Source organism: Acomys russatus, chromosome 22, assembly GCF_903995435.1.
Source record: "Acomys russatus chromosome 22, mAcoRus1.1, whole genome shotgun sequence".
Classification (NCBI taxonomy): domain Eukaryota; kingdom Metazoa; phylum Chordata; class Mammalia; order Rodentia; family Muridae; genus Acomys; species Acomys russatus.
Genome location: NC_067158.1, coordinates 25,589,535 through 25,608,724, shown reverse-complemented (window position 1 = coordinate 25,608,724; position 19,190 = coordinate 25,589,535). Strand labels below are relative to the sequence as shown.

The window sequence follows — 19,190 nt, the reverse complement described above, 5'->3', positions numbered from 1 at the left end:
CTTAGGAAAGAGCAACAGAGGAAATCACAGAAGGAAGGAAATAAATGGAGGAGCAGATATTAACAACAAGCAACAGGGTTGCTGGGGGTGGTGACACACACCTGTAATCCCAGCACTGGGGGAGGCAGAGACAGGCAAATCTCTTTGAGTCCGGGGCCAGCCTGGTATACAGCGGGAGTTCCAGGACAGTCAAAGCTACACAGAGAAACCCTGTCTCTAAAACAAAACAAAACAAAACAAAAGCAACAGGGTTAATAATTGATTCTGAGATAGCATTTCACAAATCAGTACTACTAACTGGATGAAAATGAAAATTAGATTGGGCTGTCAGAACTTCCAAGTCTAGCATGTGCCCCAGGGCAAAGCAAACATCTGTAACCCCTCATGCTGTCAGGGACTCAGGAGATTATAGCCTGGAGCCTGTGCTCATGCTCATAAATTCTGGGCAGCCACCACAGGCTTGTCCTTGGCCTGCTGCAGACAGCATGGGTGCCCAGCCACCTCCTATTGGTCAAGGGAAGCCTCCACAAACCCGCAACACACAGATCCCAAGGCTCACTGCTCATTCAGACCATGGTCATCCCTCCCCCAATCTAGCAGGCCTCTGTCTGCCCAGCCCACTGTCTGCCCAGAAGTCTCAGCAGCATTAAAATACTGTCTATTTGAAGTGCTGCAAAAGTGATAGTGCCTAATGTTGATGAGAACATAAGAAGCCAGCATCTTCTCACATGCTATAGATAGAAATACAATCACAATACAGACTTTTGGGTAGCATCAACTGTACCCTGGGAATGATTTTTAAATATTGTCCATAAAGCTGCTCACGCAATCTTCACAGTATTTAAGAAGTAGGTGATAGTTTGCCTCCGTTTTACAGCAGAATAAAATGAGTCAACAGGAAGTGCAGTCAATGCCTGAGTCACATGGCCACACATAGAGTGAGCACAGTTTCAGCACTCTTCCCTGGTACAGGCATCACCTTTCCTCCTTCTATTTTCCTTTCTTAAAGGGATGTGGGGTGATATATACCCAAAGCATATTGGAATAATCATTTGGTTATTGGCCAAGGTTTGCTGGTAGCTCAATGTTTACCTTATAGTGAAAATTTGAGGTCTTTTTTTTTTTTTTTAAGATTTATTATTTATTTATTATCATGTATACAGTGCTCTGCCTGCATGTACACCTGCAAGCCAGAAGAGGGCATCAGATCACATTATATAGATGGTTGTGAGCCACCATATGGTTGCTGGGAATTGAACTCAGGACCTGTGGAGGCGCAGTCGGTGCCCTTAACCTCTGAGCCATCTCTCCAGCCCTTGAGGTCTTTTTTTTTTTTTTTTTTTTAACCCAGTTATGTTATGTGAATATGTTTTTGTTTTAATCCCAGCTGTGGGATAAAAGGCTGTTTCATAGCAGGTGGTTATGATTTGCCTTGTGCACTAGCAGGGGAGTGACTTTTGTCAGCTGCAGATAGTTTACATTTGGAATACTGGGAACTCTGAAGACGGTATAAATGGGGAAAGCCCCAGGAGAGAAGGGGGTGCTCCAAAGAAGAGGAAGGATGTTGCTCCCCCTGCTGCTCCTGGTTGCTATTGTTGCAATCTGATGAGGAGTTGAAGATAATCCTAGTAACTAAGATTAGACTTGCCCCAAGGAGCCCAATGCCCCTAATCAGCAGAAAGTAGTCTAAAGAGGTGTCCAGGCTTGTGGACTGAGCAGCTAATGGATTCCTGGACTTTCTGTTCACAGCCAACCATTGTTGGATTAGCAGCCAGTAAGTCATTATAATAAATCATAGATAGATAGATAGATAGATAGATAGATAGATAGATAGATATTCATTCTATAAGTTCTATTACTCTAGAGAACCCTGATGGATACAGATTTTGGTACCAGAATTGGTTCTAGAGCAACAGAAGTATAAAGATGAATATTTTTAAGTATCTGTAATTGCCTATTCAATTTGACAACTACAATTACCGAAGCCTCTCCAGTTACACCCTCTCCTAGGAGGTTGGAGAGTACTGAAAGCCCATGGTATGAACTATATTACAAAATGCATTTGATTATCCTGATCTACCAATTGTGAGTGTCAGGGGATTTAGTGACTCTGTATATAAAACTTTTGACAGTTTTGAGGAAGATAAGAGAAACAATGCTGCTGGTCAGTTACACTTAGCATCACTGGACAAATTGACAAAGGATAGGGATGAGTTTCATGATAAAGTTAACCAACTTCTAGCATCTCAGAATCTGGTGAAGGAGAACAATGAGCTCAGTGATAAAACTCACCGGTTCCAGACGGCCATAAACAATCTGAAAGTCTCTAAGTGTGCTCTGGAAGAGAATCTTCTTCCCATCAGCCACAGAGCTCAAGCTGCAGAAAATCAAACGGAGCCCCTCATTATAAGGTTACTTAAATTACAGTGAAAAATTCAAGTCTTAGCCTCAGAGGTAAAGAATAAGATCCTGTAACTTGGGATGAGGGTGTGTGAGGACCCTGTTGAAGATGAGAGTTTTGAACCCTCAGATTCTCAAGGGTTTATCTCTCCTAAAGAAGAGGGAGGAAGGAACAGGAGGATACAAGTGAGAGGATAACAACTGAGATGTAATCTGAATAAATTAATTAAACAAAAATAAAAAGAAAGAAAGAAAGAGGTAGTCTCTCTACCCTGAGCCCTGCCCCTTGAAATGCCCTTTTCACCTTTGACTGAGGAAATTAATCATTCATTATCTGCTGCTAAACCAGCAGTGGCTTTTTCTGAAGGAGATACCAGGCAAGACAATACCAATGTCCCTCAGGGCCTACCAACAGTTGCTTCTAGACCAATGGTTCTCAACTTTCCTGATGCTGTGACCCTTTAATAAAGTTTTTCATGTTGTGGTGACCCCCAACCATAAAATTGTTTTTATTGCTACTTCCTAACTAAAACTTTGCAACTGTTATGAATGATAATGTAAATGCCTGTGTTTTCTGATGGTCTTAGGTGACCCTTGTGAAAGTGTTGAACAACCCCCCTCAAAGGGGTCGTGACCCACAGATTGAGAACCACTGCTCTAGACTATAACCAGACTTAAAGCAAAGCAGATTCCTAGAGGGGACATAGGAAGCATGGTCCATGAAGCGGTGCACCACACTAGTAAAGAGCTTAGTGAGTTTGCTAATGGGAATGGATTTTAAGGGTGGAAGAAGCATGAAACTGGATCAGGCTGGGTTTACCCTCCCTCTGAGTGCAAATTCTAGGTTTAATATGGAAGTTCCCACCGTTTTGTTGTGTTTTTTAAGTGTCAAAACTCTAAATGGTTGGCTGAAGCATTTGTCAAAAGATGGTCTACTGAAAAGGAGCTGAAGGAGCCTGATATCCCTTGGCTTAGTGTTGATGAAGGGATTTTAAGGCTCAGGAAAATTGCAGTGTTCGAGTGGGTGGGTACACTGGGTAAAACCTAAGTCTCCACAATGGGCAGGCCCGGGAGACATGCCCTTCGCTAATCCTATAGGACACAAAATGGTAAGGGTGCACCAGCGCATTTGAATAGCCTCATCAGACCTTAGGGCTGGAGATGCTGTTGCTCAGCGGGATGTTTAATGTAGTGGGTTTAACTGGGCCCTGAGGTAGTAGGGGCCAGGTGGCAGCACTGATCACCAAGGCAAGGTGAGCATAGTTACTGTAATGGGCAGCACAGGAAAGTGAATTCAATGGTGTCATGACTCACATGGATCTTTGGTACTGACTAATCAATCATGGTGTTTCCAGGCATGAAATAGATTAAAAGGCCTACTGAATTTTTGTTTAATCTGTATAAATGGAAAATTTCTCAAACAAATGAAAGAAATGTTACATTAGACTGTGGCAAAAGGGACTCTCTGCCCATGAACCAATTTCCAGGCTTGAGCCAGTTTGCAGACCCAGGATCCCTTTAGTAAAGGGATGGCAAGGCTCCCCTGAGGAAGGACCTTGATAAAATACCTGTAAGTTTTACTGTTAGCCTATCTCCAGTCCTTCCCAGAGGGACCTTCTGCCTTTACAAGGATAGCTGTACAGTGGGGGAAAGGGAGCAATCAGACTTTCCAGATCTATTGATTCTGAATTAACGCTGCTCTCAGGAGATCCCAAGAAACACTGTGGCCCTCAGTTAATGTAGGCACTTATGGCAGTCAGGTTATTAACAGAGTTTTGGCTGAAGTTTGACTCACAGTAGGTCCAGTGGGTCCCCAGACTCAACCCATGTTTATTTCCCCAGTCCCACAATGTATAATTGGGATAGGTATACTTAGAAGTGAGCAGGATTCTCACATTGGTTCCTTGACTGTGGAGTGAAGGCCATTAGCATTGGAAAGGTTAGATGTAGTCTCTAGAGCTGCCTCTGCCAGGGAAAATAATGAATCAAAACATGGACCGCACCCCTGGAAGAACCACCATCAAGGGCTTGAAAGACACAGGGTGGTGTTTCCCACCACATCTCCCTTTAACTCTCCTATCTGGCGAGCGCAGGAGATCATAAAGAATGACAGTTGACTATCGAAAATTCAATCAGGTAGTGACTGCAATAGCAGCTGCTGTGCCAGATGCGGTGTCCTTACTTGAGCAAATGAACATATCCAGTGCATGGTATGCAGCTGTTGATCTAGCAAATTCCTTTTTTTCAGTGTCTGTCCATAAAGGCCACCAGAAGCAATTCGCTTTCAGTTAGCAAGGCCAACAATATACCTTTACCTCACAGGTATACTAACTCTCCAGCCCTGTGTCATAACTTAGAAGAGATCTCTTCCACAAAATACCACATTGGTACACTATATTGACAACATTATTCTGATTATTCTGAGCAGGAGGTAGCAACCACTTTGAACTCATTGGCAAAACATATGCATATCAGACAATGAGAAATAAATCCAACCAAAAATTACTACCTCAGTGAAATTCTTAGGAGGCCAGTGTGTGGGGCATGCAGAGCTATTCCTTCAAAGATGAAAGATAACATATTGCATGTGGCCCCTCCCACCACCAAGAAAGAAGCACAGTGCTTAGTTGGCCTAGTTGGATTCTGGAGACAGAATATTCCTCACTTGTATGTGTTACCCTGGCCCATATGCCATGTGACTTGGGAAGCTGCTAGCTTTGTATGGGGCCTAGAACAGAAGAAGGCTCTTCAACAGGTCCAGGCTGCTGTAGGCTCCTTGACCACTTGAACCATATGATTCAGCAGACCTGATGGTACTCGAGGCGTCAGTGCAGATAGGGATGCTGTTTGAAGCCTTTGGCAGGCCCCCTATAGGTGAGCCACAGAAGAGAGCTTTAGGATTTTGGAGCAAGGCTCTATCATCATCTGCAGACAACTATTCTCCCTTCCCCTTCGAGAGACAGGTCTTGGCCTGCTATTGGGCCTAAGTGGAAACTGAATGTTTGACAAGGAGCCACCAAGTTACCATGTGACCTGAGCTGCCCATCATGAGCTAGATGTGACCAAGTCATAAAGTAGGATGAGAACAGCAGCAGTCTGTTATCAAATGGAAATGGTATATGTGTGATCAGGCCCAAGCAGGTACTGAAGGCACAAGCAAGCTACATGAAGAAGTTGCCCAAATGCTTATAGTTTCTACTTCTGTCACAATGTCATCTGCTGCCAAGTATTCACTTATAGCCTCTTTGTGATCGGTTGACTGAGGAAGAGAAAACTATGGCCTGGTTTACTGATGGTTCTGCATGTTATACAGGCACCATCCAGACATAGACAGCTGTAGCATTACAATCTCTTCCTGGGACAACCCTGAAAGACACTAGAGAAGACAAATCTTCATAGTAGGCAGAACTTTGAATAGTACACATGGTTATGCATTTTGTTTGGAAGGAGAAATGGACTGGTATACATTTGATTCATAGGCTGTAGCCAGTGAGTTGGCTGGATGGTCAGGGACTTGGAGCACCACTGGAAACATGGTGAGAAAGACATCTCAGGAAGAAGTTTGTGATTCTACATCTCCAACTGGGTGAAGGATGTGAAGATGCTTGTGTCTCATGTAAATGCTCACCAAAAGGTTGACTACAGCTAAGAAGTTTAGTAATGAAATAGATATGATGACCCATTCCAGCGATAGTCAGCCTCTTTCCCCAGCCATTCCTGTCATTGCCCAATGGGTCCATGAACAAAGGGTCCAGGGTGGCAGAGATGAGGTTATACATGGTCTCAACAACATGGACTTACACTCACCAAAGCTGACCTAGCTACAGTTGCTGAGTGCCAGATCTGCCCACAGCAGAAACCAACGTTGAGCCCCAGGTATGGCATCATTCCCCAGTATGCGCAGCCAGGGACCTGGTGGCAGGTTCATTACATTGGACCACTTCCTCTGTGGAAAGGACAATGCTTTGTCCTTACTGGAATATACACTTATCCTGGTTATGGATTTGCTTTTCCTGCATGTAATGCTTCTGCTGAAAAACTACTATGGAACGCCTTATCCACCATCATGGAATTCCACACAATATTGCTTCTGACCAAAGCATTTACTTTACAGCCAGCGAAGTGTCACAGTAAGCCCACAATCATGGGATCCACCAGTCTTACCTTGGGCCCCACCATCCTGAAGCAGCTGGCCCAATACAAAGGTAGAATGGTCTTTTGAAGACAGCATTACAGCACCAATTAGGTGGCAGCAGCCTGGAAGGTTGGGGCAGGGCTCTACAGGAAATATGCTTTGAATCAGTATCCAATATATGGCAGGGTTGCTCCCATAGCCAGGATCCATGAGCCCAGGAACCAAGGGATGGAAAAGGAATCATTCTCCTCACCATCACTTCTAGTAACCCACTAGGAAAATTTTGCTTCTTGGTGCCTCAACCTTAAGTTCTGGAGCCTCGAAGTTTTGGTTCCAGAATAGGGAATGCTCCTGCCAGGAGCCACAACAAACATCCCATTGAGCTGGAAGATCAGACTTCCTTCCCCCTGGCCACTTTGGACTAAGAAAAGAATAACAGAGCCGGGCGTGGTGGCGCACACCTTTAATCCCAGCACTCGGGAGGCAGAGGCAGGCGGATCGCTGTGAGTTCGAGGCCAGCCTGGTCTACAAAGTGAGTCCAGGATGGTCAAGGCTACACAGAGAAACCCTGTATCGAAAAAAACCAAAAAAAAAAAAAAAAAAGAATAACAGTCTTATGAGGGTTGGTTGATCCAGATTACCATAAGGGCATTGGATTGGCTCTCCACAGTGAAGGTGAGAAAGATTATGTCTGGACTGCAGGTGATCCTTTAGGGTGTCTCTTGATGCTGCTAGGTCCTGTGATTATTACAGCCAATGGGAAATTACACCAGCCTGATCCACAGATCTGTCGGGAATGAAGGTATGTGTCACTCCTCCAGGAAAAAAGCCAAGACCTGCTGTGCTTCTTGCCTGAGGGTGGAGGAAATACAGAGTGGGTAGCAGAGGAAGGTAGTTATAAAGACCAGCTAAGTCCACATAGCTAGTTACAGAAATAAGGATTATAATTGACATGGGTGTTTCTATCCAAGTTTCTTAAGAATGCATTTGTACAGATATTTGTGTTTCTTTCCTCAATTTCTTTATCATGTAATGTAATATCAAGAAAATATTAATGGCTGTCATACTTAAGTTAAGACAGTAAAAGAATGTTCCTCAGGGGACATTGCCACCTCTTCTAAATTTACAATGCATTTGTGGTTGTGTAAGGGATGGTTATATCATATTAGGTGTAATTATGACCTGTTAAATAGATGATGCATTTGTGATTTATGTTGGATAGTTATATCCTGTTTAGGTATTATTATGACCTGGTTACTTTTTCATTTGGAGATTAATCATAACATAAGGAGATATGGTTGTGTGTCAAGTTGACAAGGAGTGGGCTTATGATGATAATTCATAGTTGTCAACTTGACTACATCTAGAATTAACTAAAGCCCAAAAGTGGAGGCACACCTGTAAGAAGTTTCCTTAATTTGAAGTAGTAAGAACCACTTTTTTTCCCTTTGGTTTTTGAGACAGGGTTTCTCTGCATAGCCTTGGCTGTTCTGGACTCACTTTGTAGACTAGGCTGGCCTCAAACTCACACAGACCTGCCTGCCTCTGTCTTCCCAAGTGCTAGGATTACAAGCATTGGCCACCGGCTCCTAACTGTAAAATCCACTTTTAATCTGAATCTTTGAGATATGAAGACATGCCTTTAATCTAGATCATTTGAGCTGGAAAATCTCACCTCTAATATGAGCCACACCTTCTGATATATATGTGTGTGTGTGTGTGTGTGTGTGTGTGTGTGTGTGTGTGTGTGTGTGTGTGTATCATATGTATATGTATATCAGCCTTATATAGGCCTATATAAGGACATGGAAAAAGAAAGCTTTTGCTCTTTACCTGCTTGCTCTGGCCTTGTTGGCACATACATTCTCTCGCTGGCATTACAGCCTACTTCTTCCAGACTCCAGCATATACTGAAGACCAGCTGAGACATGCAGTCTTGTGGACTGAGCAACTACCAGATTCCTGGACTTTCTGTTCCCAGCCAGCCATTGTTGGATTAGTTGGACCACATCCTTTAAGTCATTTAATAAATACACGCACACACACATACACACGCACATGGGCGGGACAGAGTTGGGAGGGAGAGATTTATCCTATAATTTCTGTTACTCTAGAGAACTCCAACCAATACACCAACATAGTGGAGTTTTGTGTGCTTTTATTATTTATTTATTCTTGGTTTGTGTGTGTGAGTGTTTTACCTGTCTGTGCACCACAAGCATGAAGTGCCCTTAGAGGCTAGAAGAGGGTGTCAAATCCTCTAGAACTAGAGTTCCAATGGTAGCTGTCTTGTGGATGCCAGGAAGTAACCCCAAGTGCCCTGGAAGAATGTGTTCTTAGCCATTAAGCCATCTCTCCAGACTCTTTATGTATTTCCTAAGAGGCCCAAGCCATGTAAGCTTTGGGACCCAGAAGATCTCAATCTATCTTCATGTGAAGACATATCCACTACTCCCGCTCTACACTCCAGCTGCCACACACTCTAGAATGGCTCCTGTGCCCACGCCCTACATATGGCTTTGAACTTCTGTAGAACAAAATTACCTTCCCTTGTTCTGTGTAAGATCTTAGTGCAGCTAGAAGCCAGAAAAGAGTAGAAGCTTGACATCTGGCCAGCAGAGGCTATCCCACTGCAAGCCTTCCTCCCCTGCATAGGAGCCATCTGCCCTGGAGCAGCCCTGTGAGAGGTGGAGGGGAGTGTGAGGAGGCACGACCCACTGGGTGATATGCCACTTGTTCCTGCCTCTTGTCTGCTTCTCTTCCTATTTCCTAGGCTATGTGACATCCTTGTTGGGTAGAAGGAGGCCTCTGCCAAGGATCTGTGCACAGAACCAGCAGCTTCGGGCACAAGCAGAGCGACAGGCAGTAAACTTTGTTGTACAAGGTACCAGAGCCTCAGGCCTGCCACTGCCTGTGGCTCCTTCCCTGTAGGTTCATGCCCCCTGCTCCTTGGGTATATGGCAGTTTGCTGTGGTACTTCATGCTCTGGAAACTCTCCTGTATAAGCCTCATAGCCCTCACCTGTCCTGCCCAACAGTGTCATCACAGCTACTAATGTGGTGGCAGGGACATGTTTGTGTTTAAGACATATTTGGAAGGACATGGTGAGGCGCACCTGTAATACTAAGGCTGAAGCAGAACTGCCCAATAATTGAAGCCATCCTGAGCTACATAAGCAAAACTTTATTTTTAAAAAAATGAAATAAAGAGATGGCCTCCCTAAGACCCATAGAGGCCATGCTGTTCCCCTCTGAAAGTAGGAATCTGAGTTCCCAGGAGCAGCACCAGCAATACAGCCAGTTCTAGAGATGGGTTACTTGACATGGGCTGGCATCCTGAGTGTCTGTCTGGGGTCAGGCTTCCTCAGTAAGGTATCCAAACTGCGTTCCCCCAGCACTGAGAAGGAAGCAGCTCTGTTGCATTGAGATGTGTAGTTTGCTTCCAGTTGCAAAAACTCCTTTATTGTTAAGCCAGTAGAGTGAGCAGTGTCCATGGGAAATGTCTCAATAACAGCTCAGGCACTGTGTGCCAAACACCTCAGGCCCTGAAACAGAGCCCTTTGTGTCCACAGGCTCAGCTGCAGACCTCTGTAAGCTGGCCATGATTCGCATCTTTGCTGCAGTAGCCACATCTCCAGCCCTGACAGCCAGGTCAGTGAAGTCATTTTCTCTAGGCCCAGCCCAGAACTCCTGCCAGAGAGGTTTGTGGGTACCAAAAGGCCTTTGCTCTTTTTACCCACCACACATTTTCCCATCCTACCCTATGGACCCTGAGCCCCTCTCATGGGCCTCTGCACACTAGGGTGCCCATATCACTGCCTAAGTGGGTCAGCACCTCGACTCCAGGGAGGAAAGCTCCTACAGGAAGAAGACAGCTTCCCTAGATCCTAAAGTATGAAATGGGTCCCATGGGACCCTATGCTGCAGCCCCAAGAGGGCTTTGGGGACATAGGAACCTGCTTGCTGTGAGCATTCCTCACCAACATTACAGTTTTCTCTTGGCCTGAAATACAATTCATGCTCAGGGCATAAATTTTTCTTTATCAGCAATCTCTCATCTTTCTCTTGAAAACTTTACTTCTTCAAACATTTCCCTTGTCCGTTTTAGCCTCGTACCTGTGTTCTTGGGTGATTTTCACACCCCTGGACAGGAATATGCACTGCAGATTGGTGTCACGCAGAGCTTAGGGCAGGAGGCTCAGCTCCAACCCCTTCTGTCCACTGCCTTTTGCAGCCCTGTTCCAGATACTTCCTTACAGAAAAGATATAGGTTGTGAAGCTAGCTGCAAACTCTCAGGGAAGAGTACCAGAGGAAAATGCAGAGACCACAGCTGAGCCCTGCTCCAGGCGTGGCCAAGAGTTAGCTGGGAGCAGACTATGCAAAGCTTGAGCCTACCTGGTTTCTCCTGTCACCCCTCTCTGTCTTCCACTTTGTAATCCCAACGATTTCCTTCCCGTTTTATAGAATTCCTGAACTCTGTACATCTGCCCACTCCCACTGTTCTAGGGATAACCTCTGGTTTCACTTGGGTTGTACACAGCCTGTGTTGGCCCATCCTGGAAACAGCTGAAAGCACACAGCGCTCTGCATCTGCCAATGCAAGGCTAGCAAGTTGCCTCTCTGTTGCTGTTTTTGGAATTGGTGAAAGATGTTGGCAGTGTCTTACCAACGTGTGAGCATAAAAAAGCTGACTCGGGGATACAGAGAAGAAGAAACTGAGGCAACATGCAGCATGGGCCTTGTCCAAATTCAGGCTGAGCTGAGCTAGGGCTGGGTGTCCTCCCAACACTGCATAGTCTCCTACCTTGTCCCACCACACAGATGCATGTCTAGGAAGGAGCCACAAAGACTTCAGCATGGCTAGGGTGCTCTGTAGGACAGAGCTGCCTGGCAGGCTCTTGGCAAAGGGAAGAGGTTAGGCCCTTCTGGAAAGCTCTCTCATAGGAGCCAGGATCTGTCTGACTGTGTCAGGTCAACCAGATACAAATGCAGTGGCTCTGTGTCCTCTGTGGGACATGGCTCCGGGTGGTCTAAGCCTGCATTCTTCTGCTTCTCCTGCTTGTCCCTGTGCCCCAGCTTCCAGTGAGAAGTGCAATGTCTCTGTGGCTGTGATGGTGATGTGTGAGTGACTAACAGTCACACTTATTAGGTCCTGCCACACTGGCAGCTCAGATTGCATGGTGTGATTTCAAGAAGTGTGAAAGTACTTCTGCTAAATCTGGAAAGAGTTATAAGTGCCTCTTCTGAGGTTTCTGCCCATTTGAAAAGTAATCCCCTTGGGAGCCAAGCTTGATGTTAGTTTAAGAAAACATGCCCGTGTTACAGCTTAGTCCCTGCTGTGTCCTGCCACAGTCTGCCTTCTGGAAGGGCAGTGCTGATGCCCTACTCAGAGGCAGTACATGAGACAAAGACATCCCTCTGTGAATGTCTTTGAGAATTCATATTCCACTATTCCTTAGTCTGAGCCCAGCATGATATGCCCATTTCCTGCACACTGTTTAGGGTGTGCATTTGTTAGCCTCTAGTAACAGTGGCCTGGCTACAATAGCCCAGGCCCCAAAAGGTGCCTGAGAAGTCCGAGGCACAGAGGTTGCTGACGTTAGGGCTCAGGCCCTTTCCTTTTGGTGTCATGATAGAAGTAGCTGCTCTGATCATCACAGCACCTTCCAGGCAAGAGAAGGGTAGCGATGGTCAAGCCTTTACAAGCCATTCTGGGAGCTGGAAAACAGATGACTTTTGGGTAACCCCATCTTAGAGGAGATGGTGTGTATGCTGGAAGCATAGCCAACTCTCTTCCTCACCCAACAGCAAAAAAAAAAAAAAAAAAAAGAAAAGAAAGAAAGAAAGAAAAAAGAAAAAAGGGTGACAGAGAAGAAAACAGATGAACAGTTCACCATAGACCTCTGCTGTCAAGTGCCACCACGGCCACTCTACTCAGGCATTTGAAGACTGGTTCTTTCTTTCTAGCCAGGGTTCACCATTAGATCCCATTATCACTTCTGGGGTTGGGCTCGCCACAGCTTCCCTCTGAAGCCTCGGCTTCCAGGTGTCACAGGGGAACCCAGAGAAAACAACAGTGGGGAGCACGTGACTGTAGCCCTTCAGATTCCCATCCAGGGGGCAGAGCACATGGGACCCGTCTGTGCCCTCTACCTTCCTTGGGGGCTATAGGTGCTGGTGACCATCCTTATCATGCATACCACATACTCCATCCCTGAGTTGTAGGACCAGCTACCCCTGTGCCCACAACGGTGCTAACACCAGGTCTGGGGACCACACATTCACAAGGAGTCTGAAGTGGCATCTCCCTGGGGAGCTTGGCCACCAGTATTCCACCCTCCAAGGAGCCTGTGGGTCTGTAGCAAGCTGGCACATGTGCTTCCATAGATCTATGGGTTGAATACTCGGATGTCCCTAGCACTCCATCTCTCATCCTATATACACCTGCACCTGTTCCCCCAACAGGCTACCCAGCAGAGCGTGGCTTCTTAGATTCCTTTTCCTACTAGTGCCAGAATGGGCTAAAGGGGCAATAGAGGACTGCAAGAGAAAGCCTACAAAGCCATGTTCAAACTACCACATATCTGATGTGGTTTTGTACCTTCAAATTTTTACATTTTCCAAGTTCTGTTGAGTTTTGTTTGTTTTCAAGACAAGGTTTCTCTGTTTTATCCCTGGCTGTCCTGGACTCACTTTGTAGACCAGGCTGGCCTCGAACTCAGTGATCCACCTGTCTCTGCCTCCCAAGTGCTGGGATTAAAGCATGTGCCACCTCAGGTCAGGGGCTGGACAGCTCTCCAGAAGTCATGTATCCCTCTCTGTGGCCCTTTCTGCCCACTCCCTGGAGCTGTCTGATGGTAAGCAACCAGACCACGGTGCTAGGATGACTATATCTATTCCACACAGAGCCACACTTTTCGTAAACCAGATGCCAAACAACCTACCATGAAGTTTGTTTTGTTTGTTTCATTTTTGGTTTTTCAAAACAGAGTTTCTCTGTGTAGCCTTGGCTGTCCTGGACTCTCTTTGAAGACCAGGCTGGCCTTGAACTCACAGAGATCCTCCTGCCTCTGCCTCCCAGATGCTGGGATTAAAGGCGTGCGCCACCACTGCCTGACATCTACCAGGAGCTTTGCAGGATAAGTTTATGTCCCATGTGCAGATATCCACACACAAGTGACTTCCTTCCTCTCCAGGTTAGTTGCCCAAATCCATGATGAGCTGCTGTTTGAAGTAGAAGATGCTCAGATCTCTGAGTTTGCAGGTTTGTCCATGGGAGTACAGCGGGTTGTTTTATCCCACAGTCAGCACGTTTGCCATCTCCTTGAAGCCTCTCCCCTCTGCCCTATAAGGCCTCTCCCACTGGCAGCTAATTTGGTGACCTCAGTAAGGGAATGTGTGTATCTAGTGCTCCAGATGAGCCATGAAGCTTCTGTGCACAGACATTTATGGCTAAGCCTCTACTAGACTGCTGGGCAATCTGGAGGGAATATGACAAAGCTCCTAAGATGGGTCATAATATCAGGGCCACAAAGCTACCTTCAGAGGCATGACAAGAATGCTGGACTTTCTGAAGAAGCATCAGGGGTTGTGGCCCTCCATGCCCAGACTATTTTGACTAGGAAGGATAACCTGGTGCCTCCTCCTAGTCCTAGCACCACAGCCAGAACTGCTGGTGTGGACCTAGTGCCTGCCCACCTCAGCTGCTCTGCCTTTGCTGTGAAGAGCTGGGGTGGAAGGAAGTATGGGCCAGATCAGTCAGTACAATGACCAGAAGACTGGGCTGCGGGTCCTTTAAGCTGTATCCCCTGAGCCATGGATGTGGACACTGAGAGTTGATTAAGCTATGAGGTTGCATGAGAGGTTCAAGGGCCCTGGCCAAATGGTTTGAGTGACTTGTAGACCCAAGAAACAACCAAGTAACTTGAACCAGGTAACACTGAGCCTAAAGGTTCCTCAGCCCTCGGCCCTTAGGACCTGAAAGCCAGAAAGCTGAGCAGACTTTGATCCATGCAGCCTGTAAGCAGCTGTTTTCTGTTCTAGCTCTTGTCAGAAGGATCATGGAGTCCTTGCAGCAGGTACAAACCCTGGAACTGCAGCTGCAGGTGAGGACACACACACCTACCCAGCATCACTGCTAGCTATATCCATCACAACTGGAGTCAACTGAGGGTGGGCAAGAGGGTCCCACTCCTCAGAGGTCAGGAGGCCAAAGAAGAAGGCCAGCTCCAGTCTTATGCACTAACTACTGCCCTCCAAGCCTACATTTGTCCCTGCCTTGCTTGAGGAACCCTTCCCCTACTGAATGACTGAGCTGCTACCTGATAAGAAGCCACCACCATGGATGTCTGCTGCTGTTCCTACCAGCCTCTGACTAAACCCCTTCCCTGAGGTTCACCATTACTGAGGGTGTGAGCACTGGCCCCACCTACCCCAAGTACACCACAGGGCCTGTCTAAACACGGGCCCACTCTGCACCTACCTAAACACTGCTTGGAGTTAGTTCTGGGTTCTTGCCAGGAAAAGACCTCTAGGTGTTTCAGCATAGGTTCCCCAGAGCAGTATGGACAACTGGTCAGCCTCAGAACCACCCAAATGGTACCAGAAATACATCTTGTCACTTAGTAAAGAATCCAGCCCAGTGGTACTTCCGAACCAAGCAAAGCCACAGAAGCTGGCTGACCACCTTTCAGAGTAGTCTTGACTCTGCTCACAGAAACCTTCCTGGAAAAGGTGTTACCTGCTCACTTTTCCCTTTATGCAAGACACAGGGCATTGCATGCCCCTAGACAGGTGGCAGCTTGGCAGGGTCAGGGAGCAACACATGTATTTTACCCAGTTGGTGACGGGATTCTTGCCTCCTGAGGTAGTCTACAAAACCTATGCCTGTGGTGAGCAAAGAAGTAGGTGCTGGGGGAGGAGCCTGAAGCCCAGGAAACTAAATTTAGCTGCCATCAGGGGGCCCTCATGAGGCAGAAGACTGTGGGAAACAGCTAGGGGCCAGCCCCTTCTGAGAAGGTGGCTTTGCCTGGTGCCTTGGGGGAAAGCCCACTCAAATAGGGGTCTTCTGCCCCCTAGCATCTCTCCAAAGTATGACCTTGACAGGGTGAGCATGTGTTGCACTAACATTCTTACCCTAAAGCACCTTGCCTAGGAGCCCTGCAATCCTACACACTGGCTGAGGCCTCATAGACAGGGAGCTCCACCATGGTAGGTGCATGTGATGTGAGCTTGCAACAGGGAAAATGTGAGTATACACGTGTGTGTCCGTATGTAAGCAGGAATATGTGGCTGCTGTCTGTGAAAGTGCTTGTCCCTGTACACTGGACTTCTTCAACCTGCATGAGGGCCTGGGAGGTGGCTGGGTTTCTCTTTGAAGCTCATTTCTGGTTGTCACCCCACAGGTGCCCCTAAAGGTGAACTTGAGTGTTGGCCGCTCATGGGGACACCTGGTCCCACTACAGGAGGCGCTGGGCTCAGCCTGAGCCATCTTCCAGCAACAGTCCAACAACCAGTGAGGTCCCTCTTCAGTACCTACACCCATAAAGTCCTTTTTTTTTCCTCTATGTAGCCTTTGCTGTCCTGGAATTACTCTGAAGACCAGGCTGGCTTGCCTCTGCCTCCTCAGTGCTGGTATAAAAGGCATATGCCACCACTTCCTAGTTCATAAAGCACATTTTTTCATCCTAAATTTCTCTGTATCACTGGGCAACAGTGGGAGGAGTAAGTTGGTTTCCACAAGTCTATCCTGTAGCCTTTCCCCAGGTCATCAGCTTGCACTCTGTGAGAGCTAGATCATGTAGGCTACATTAACCCTTCGTGGGCCAACTGGGTCACTAACCTAAAGTAAGTGCCTAATAAGACTCTGTCTTCATCCTTGCCTGAGTGGCTTCTTGCTATGGATACACGCATATATCCAACATACTGTCTGCTCAGCAATAGGCTGATCTGGGGACTACCTCAACACAACTTGGCCCTTGATGAGTGTCCACTCAGGTCCTGTTCTTCTTTGTGCCAAGTATAAACTAGTATTGCCCATGTCCAGTAAGGAAGCTGACATCTGGCACTGGAGAGGGCACCACAAGGTTTAAGATGAAAGGCCCCATTCCATGGCAGGTAGCCCTCTGGCTATGTTTCGCCTAAGACTTATCAGAGGTTGGTTTTGTCATGTCACCCGAGCCCAGGCAGAGATTACCGACTCCCTCCTGCTGGCTGAGAAGGTAGCCCCTCACCATGCTGTGGTTACATTCCTCCTGGCTTCTGGGCAAGAAAGAAGGGAGGTGGGGAGGAAACGCCTAGAAAGCTATCCAGGGGCTGAGCTCCGTGTCTGAGTTTTGGAAGCCCTCCCCCAGCCTCCAAGGGTCTCCCTGCTGACAAGGCTGGCTGTTAACCTGCACTGGGGCCTGAAATATGTCTGCATTGACCATGATGTCTACCCCAGTGCTGATACCTGCATAGATCCAGATCTTATACCGTCACTAAGATGCTTGTCAGTAGACAGGTAGACAAGCATCAGGGCCCACAGCCTGTGGTGGAGCCACCTAGCAAGAGCTGCCAGCACCATCAGAGCCCAGAAGGGTCCTCAGGAGAGTGAGGCTCTTCGTGGATCCTGCCCCCATAAGCCCAGAGGTCTCGGCCATGTAAATACTCAGATCCCAGAAACAGGCAGAACAGTGGGGCTTGGGAGCCTGGAGACCACACCAAAAGTGTCTCAGCTGTGCCTGGAGTTTAAGTGCCCAAGAACTAGGGAACAAGCATAGAGGTAGAATAAATCCGTCAGGTTGCTGCTGGGCCTGAGCCAGTCCCACCCCCAGAACCCCTCCACTCCACAGCCAAGTTATCCTATAGTCTGGCTTCTGCCTCTATATCTACTACACTTAGGAAGGCGTGAAGGGCTGCAGAGCCCCTAACCATCCATGGCCAGAGGAGTCCAGGCCTCTCTTTCCTGGTGGGGGAGAGAGCATCATGGGAGGTTGGGCTTGGTGCAAGTTTTGGGAAGGGGCCTCAACCCCACAGGGACACCAAGGCCCTACCCCTGCCTCACTGATTCCACTCCTGGTCTGGAGTCCAGCTCAACCAAACACAGGCAGAAATAGCCCAGACGGTGGGAACCCAGTATATCCACCCCAGGAGGTGCCTCAGAAAAGCACAGAGCCTGGTTCCTTCAATTCTGGTTTTATTGAAAAAACAGCAGCATTGGGGGCCGTGCAGGCAGGGGCACACACCCACTTGGGCCCCCAGCCTGTCTTCTTGGGAACTCGGCTCGTCACCTGGCCCTAGGGGCTATTTTGGCACATCCTGGGGTCTCAGGACACCCCCACCCCCACCCCCATCATGGGCTCACAGTACAAACTCTGGAATAGACCACAACAGTGAGACCTACCACTGTGCCATACCCTGGCCAAACCCAGTCTGTGTCCTGTCCAAGGGGCCTCCAGCTCTTCTACCCTCAGCTGAGAGGAAGATGGACAGAGGTGAGGGCTGGCCGAGGCTCAGCTGGCCTGGTGGGGTTGTGCTACATTCACATGGAGCTGGGCAGGGCAAGGGAAGGAATGGGCATAGTGAGAGACAACCACAAGACCTGCTTCTCACCACAGAGTGCCTCCAAGATCAGAGACCGCCCCACTGGTTCCCTCCCACTGCTACACATGTGCACATACAAACACACCCATGCACACATCCATACATGTATGGAGATGCCCACACATACACACATGCACACACAAATAGTCGCACTGCTCACACACATGCAACACATGAATATGATTTCTTGGGCACATATAGTCACATGAGTTCATGATTACAGGTGGCATGTGCTTGTGCACACACACACACATAGTCACACAGATGCTCACACATGCAAACACATACTCTCAGATGCACATGCTCACACATGTGTGCACAGATGCACATACATAGATGGGCATGCACATTTATGCAGGTACACTCCTTCTTTAAAATGGCTAATTATTGCTGTTTTAAAAAATACATCCAACAGTGGTAAGTCAAGGCTCATCTTTCACCCAGTCTGAGGCAAGCTCTGCCCACCTTCCAAGGACCCCACCCTTGCTGGAAGCACAGTGATGGCAGCACCAAAGAGCAGCATAGCCCAGGGTCTGCCCTATGCCCAGCATAAGTGTAGCCAAGAGCCAAGGACAAGACCATCGCTGAGGCAATAACTGACCAAGAGAGCAGGTAGCAATGGATGCCAGCAACAATGCTACCATGGATAAGGAGACATTACCGCCTCAGGTCAACTCAGGCTGCCCCTTGGGCCCTGACAAGAAGATGGCCTCATGGATGCCGCAAGTTCCTACCCAGCTAGGAAGCCACATCCAGCCACCAAGAAGCCTGGGGCACCAGTCAGACTAAAACTTTTGTGCCCAGGCCTTTAGCCTCAGGCACAGCCCTGGAAGCCAGCTCCAGGAAACTGTGACTGTGGGTCCACCTGGGGCTGGCAAAGGCAAGAGGGAATGGGCAGCATGCTTTCCAATAGCAAGTGATGTACTATGGCCTAGCAAGTCCCAGGCACCAAACCAAAGCCCAGGGCCTCTGTCTTCTGACCTATCTCCTTCTCTGAGGAAGGGTACCACTGCAGGATGGGAACTGCCCAAGCCCCTGGGAGCCCCAGCCTCCCAGCCAGTCTTCTTCCAGA

General features: G+C 47.7%; 1 protein-coding gene across 2 annotated transcripts in view; it reads left to right on the top strand.

The window, feature by feature from the left end:
• Positions 1–16,089, top strand: part of Poln (DNA polymerase nu) — a 121,463-nt gene extending 105,374 nt beyond the window's left edge. For both annotated transcript variants that reach the window (XM_051165013.1, XM_051165014.1), the window contains 5 exons: positions 9,309–9,419; positions 10,107–10,185; positions 13,732–13,799; positions 14,579–14,640; positions 15,940–16,089. In XM_051165013.1, the coding sequence (XP_051020970.1) occupies positions 9,309–9,419; positions 10,107–10,185; positions 13,732–13,799; positions 14,579–14,640; positions 15,940–16,020 (401 nt within the window). In that variant the 3' untranslated portion in view covers positions 16,021–16,089. The remainder of the gene's footprint in view (positions 1–9,308; positions 9,420–10,106; positions 10,186–13,731; positions 13,800–14,578; positions 14,641–15,939) is intronic.
• The last annotated feature ends 3,101 nt before the right edge of the window (positions 16,090–19,190 follow it).